The sequence below is a fragment of the Poecilia reticulata genome, linkage group LG17 (genome assembly GCF_000633615.1).
Source record: "Poecilia reticulata strain Guanapo linkage group LG17, Guppy_female_1.0+MT, whole genome shotgun sequence".
NCBI lineage: Eukaryota > Metazoa > Chordata > Actinopteri > Cyprinodontiformes > Poeciliidae > Poecilia > Poecilia reticulata.
In genome coordinates this window covers 25730368-25735407 of record NC_024347.1, presented here as the reverse complement: position 1 = coordinate 25735407, position 5040 = coordinate 25730368, and the positions used below count along the sequence as shown (strand labels likewise).

At 36.1% G+C, this 5040-nt stretch overlaps 1 protein-coding gene and 1 pseudogene across 1 annotated transcript; both read left to right on the top strand.

The window, feature by feature from the left end:
• The first annotated feature begins 1299 nt into the window (after positions 1-1299).
• On the top strand, positions 1300-3070 carry LOC103479838 (chemokine XC receptor 1-like). The gene is made up of 2 exons (XM_008434510.2): positions 1300-1549; positions 1704-3070. The coding sequence occupies exon 2, from the start codon at positions 1714-1716 to the stop codon at positions 2692-2694; it is 981 nt and encodes a 326-aa protein (XP_008432732.1). The 5' UTR covers positions 1300-1549; positions 1704-1713; the 3' UTR covers positions 2695-3070.
• A 1036-nt stretch (positions 3071-4106) lies between these two features.
• Positions 4107-5040, top strand: part of LOC108167069 (chemokine XC receptor 1-like) — a 21470-nt pseudogene continuing 20536 nt past the window's right edge.

Here is a 5040-nt window from a genome sequence, read left to right as displayed (position 1 = left end):
TTTTTTTCTCTTCAGCTTTTTGTTCTGAGATTGTTTTAGTATGATCATGGCTTCAAGAATAAAATGTCATTCGTTTAGTGTATTTTGAGTATTTTTGACCATTATTATTTATAGACCATTAATATTTTTTACTAATTCATCATTAAATTTGAATGTACTGTATTTTGAATTATAGGTTCAGCCATAAATACTTCATCAAAAAAAAAATCCCTCTGACCTGTTGTTTTTATTTCCTCATGAGATCATTTGTGATTTTCTTTYATGACCACAAACAAATCAGCAATGGACGCTGACAGTGATTATTTACCAACACCAGAATGGCAGCAAAAGTTACATGGAAGAACCTTCCTATAAATGGGCAGACTTCAGTATGTAAGAACGTCATCGTTCTTGTCAGCGTGCCTGGAAACTCCTTCCTCTCGAGGTTTCTCCTGAGGAACAAGATGTGGAGGACAACGTCTGACATCTTCCTCCTGCAAGCTTTCAGTTTCTAACCAATGCTTCATGGCAACTCTTAACTTTTCTGTGTGCAGTGCGCTCCGTGGATGGATCTTTGACAAGTGGTCCTGTGGAGTCATCTCAGGACTTTGACTACTGTGAGAGTACAAAGTCTCTCAGTCCTCACTGTCCTGACCTGTCACAGTGATGAAACGACCAAACCTCAAACTCATTTATGGTACTTCATTCCAGTATCATGGTGTGGCTGTTGAACAAACAGGGAAGCAGAAAAGAAGAAGCATCAAACTTCCGTTTGAAATATTTCACAAGGTTTTTTATAAGAAAGAGAAAAGTTGGATTTTAAGATAACACAATTCCAAATTTCAAAGTAAGGACGTCCAGAAATCCAAGCCTGAAACAAAAAAAAGCAAAGCCATGGCCTTGTGGTTTAGAGCTAATGATTCACTACATGTATTATTAGTTTGCTTGGTTGCTTAGATTTACTTCATTTTAGGACCTTATTATAAGAAGCAATATTTCTTCCTTCTTTAAACATAGCTGTTCTATATTTACTTTCTGAAAACGTTTCTGTAAAAATAAAAGAAAGCTCATTTGTCTTGTAAGACTGCAATTGGAAAAAAGTAATACGAAAAGTTCAAATAATGACTTAGATAAGATGAACTTTACTCAAACGAGATGAGACTTGGCTGATTTTGATTACCAGACTGTTGCAAAGTGTTGCGCAAATAAAACTTTATCTGTTGATTGGTTGAGTTGAGTCATAAATCTGAGGGTTAAAACATTAGAAGTTAACTACAAGTAAAAAGGAATGTGAGAAAAACTATCTTTAAATACCTATTAATTAGGATTTTATAACAAGYTGTATGAGAGAAACAAGCCTCCAGGGTGAAAACAAATATATTTTCAAATAGAAAAAGTGAGATCTAATTACTATTTATTTTTGTTTTGAAACACGATATTGGGTCAGAATGGATCAGCAGTAACGTCTGACCTAATCTGAAACAAAAAGAGAAGTATGTCTTCTTATTTTTGCTTTTCCTTTGAAGTGCAGTTCAAAGCAAAAGCTGGAMGTGTCTGCTGTCTGTCTGGGGTAAGTTGTTCAACACTGTTTTGTATTTGATGAAGAATTGTGTTCTTTTTCAGTAAGATTTAACAGAAGACGCAGCAAAACACAAAAGGGTATGATGAGATAATATGCTCTGTTTTTATTATAAATTGCCTAAATGTATGCTCATATTCATTAGATATTCAGCAATGGACTACGACTACAACAGCACAGATGAAGATGGGTACATAGTCCAATTTGCTTGTCAGGCTTTGGACTTTTCAACCATTACTGGAGTCGTGTTCATCATAATCTTCATCGTCAGCATCATTGGCAATGTCCTCCTCTTATGCATTCTCTTTACTTTTGAACAATTCTACCTTGTCACAAAAATCTTCATCATAAACCTTGCTTGTTCTGATTTGATCTTTGCTGCCTCGGTCCCCTTCTGGGCTGCCTACCACCTTCATCACTGGATCCTGGGGGACTTTCTGTGCAAATTCTTCATTTGGGTGCACTTCTCTGGTCTGTACAGTAGCATCTTTGTACTAACGGCAATGACAGTGGATCGTTTTTGTACTGTGGTGCTGAACAACTGGCCAAACAACAATCAGAGGAAGAAACGGTGTGCCATCGGTGCCTGTGTGATTATCTGGGTGATCAGYATCGGTACATCTGTGTATGATGCTTTCAAAATGGAGGTTTCTGATGATTACTACTGTGAAGTTTCTTATTCTGATGAACTTGGATATTATTTCCAAATTCCTCTGCTTCTTTTTGTCCCAATCGCCATTATTATTTTCTGCAATTGTGCCATTATATATGCTATTTTACGGACAGCGAACAGAACAAGGCACAAAGCTCTAGGTATAGTCTTTTGCATTGTTGCAGTCTACATCATCTGCTGGGGACCCTACAATATTGTACTTCTTATTAAGGACTGGTACACACCCGGAGACTGTAAAGAAATGGAGCGGTTGGATGTTGCCTACCATATCTGTCGAATGCTTGCCTTCTCCCACTGCTGTATGAATCCTCTGCTTTGTATGCTCACACAAAAGTTTCGAAGTCACCTGTTTTATCTTTTACGCAACAGAGTCGGTATTAACAGAGAAAGAGCCACTGAACAGATCATGTTGCATGTTCAGAATGCAAGTCCAGCTCGTGTTCTGGACTKACATCATGCTTAAGCTGCACAACAGATAACAATCGGTAATCCAAATACATCAGCTTGAACAAGAGGAACTCTCCCTTTTTTTTATTTTTATTTATATGTGCACAAATTATATTTATGTGGTGCATCTGAAAATCAGAAGGACTAATTGTGATACACACATATAGAATCTTAAAAGATTGGACACTGATTGGATTGACTCACCTCGTTGAAGTGTAACTTTTCAAGCATTTTTAAAATATATATATTTTTGGCACCAAATCTGTTTTTGCATGTTGGGTCTGTGGATCAGAAGTTTTTTTGTTTTGTTTTGTTTTTCAAAATAACAAAATGTATTGTGAGGATAATGTTAGTCAGTTTTGTATGTTCAACTTTGTTATTTTCTTCTTTCTGATTTGTGTTTTACNCCAGCTCTGTGTTTTCTTTACAAATATTCGATTTTAACAAATATTTTAGACAAATTAAATCATATACGGTGTTTCAGGAGTAATTTTGCTATGTTCTGTTTATGTTTTTAACTCTTACCGTWATGCGTGTTAGCTATGTTTAATTTTAGAACTGTTCAACTCCTGCCAAATGTCGTAAAACGTTGTGTTATATTGCTGGGGCAATTTCAAGTTAGGTGGTCCGTGAGTGYTTGTAGCTTTAGTGTTCCTCAGCCTGAAAAAGTTTCGGAAACACTACKTAAAAAAATGTTTCGTTTGTTTACAGCACCTTTGGATTCATTTTCAGCCACAGTGATGTTGCATTGACTGTTTAAGCTACCACGTTGGATAGTTGGACTGAAGATGGCAGCACCTGTCTGAGGTAATGTCAGTACGCCTCATTTCTTTCTCTTGTCAAAACTGGTATAAAAACAAWATATATTTTTGGAGGGATTTCTAGATAAATTCAAAACCAAGTTGGGCAATGTTTGATGCTTTAAGAAATGTTGGGTTTTTGTCATAAACGTTCTTCTGACAAAGGAAATCARGATTAAAATAATAGATAAAAACAAAACCAAGCAACACATTATTAAGCAGYAAATAAAACAATGGTTAAATAAAATTAAAAGGTRTACAAATTATAGTGCAAAGTAGCAAATAATGCAGCTGAAGAAGGGCAATCTTTAACTATTAATTGGGTTTGTATAGCAAGTTGTAAGGATGAAAAAGTCTCAAAGGTAAGAAAAWCTGCATTTTTACATGGAAAAGGTAGTCATTTGTTTTAGTTTTGAAAAATCATTAGTCTAGTCAGAATTGGTCAACAATAACATCTGACTTAAATTGAAGCGGAAAAGGGAAGTTTTTGTYCTCATTTTTGCTTTTTCTTTGACATGCAGGTGAGAATTGGCAGTGTCTGTCTGTCTTAAGTTTTTTTTGTTTTTTTGTTTTTTTAAGTTTTTTGTAACTGATCTGGAATTAGGTGCTATAAAAATGAATGAATAAAATTATACTTGGTTTTTATTTGAAATCTCAAAGTTCTAAACTTGTGCTCATATTCCTTACAAAATCAGCAATGGACTTTGCCTCCAACAGCACAGATAAAGAAGAGGACATCTTAAATCTCTTAAATTGTCAKATTTTTGACTTATCAACAATCTTCGTCACCAGCATCATCGTCAATGTCCTCCTCTTATGTATTCTGTTTAATTTTGAAAAACATAATCTCTTCACTTGTATCTTCATCATAAACCTTGCTTGTTCTGATTTGAYCTTTGCTGCCTCAGTCCCCTTCTGGGCTGCCGACCACCTTCACTATTGGGTCTTTGGGGACTTTCTGTGCAAATTCTTCATTTGGGTGCACTTCTCTGGTCTGTACAGTAGCATCTTTGTACTAACGGCAATGACTTGATCGTTTTTGTACTGTGGTGCTGAACAACTGGCCAAACAACAATCAGAGGAAGAAACGGTGTGCCATTGGTGCCTGTGTGGTTGCCTGGCTGATCAGTATTGGTACATMTGCATATGATGCTTTCAAAATGGAGGTGTCTGATAATTACTAATGTGAAGTTTCCCATACTGGTGAGGTTGCATATTATTTCCAAGTTACTCAACTGGGATCTCATTGATCCCAATCGCCATTATTATTTTCAGCAATTGTGCCATTATATATACTATTATACGAGCCGCACACAGGACAAGGCACAAAGCTCTAAATATAGTTTCTTGTATAGTTGTAGCCCACATCATCTGCTGGGGACCCTACAATATTATACTTGTCATTCAGTCCAAAACCTGTGAAGAACTGCAGCGGATGAATATTGCCTATAATATCTGTCGAATGCTTGCCTTTTCCCACTGYTGGATAAACCCTCTTCTATGTATGCTGACACAAAAGATATGAAACCACTTGTTTCATATTTTCCTCTACCAAGTTGCTA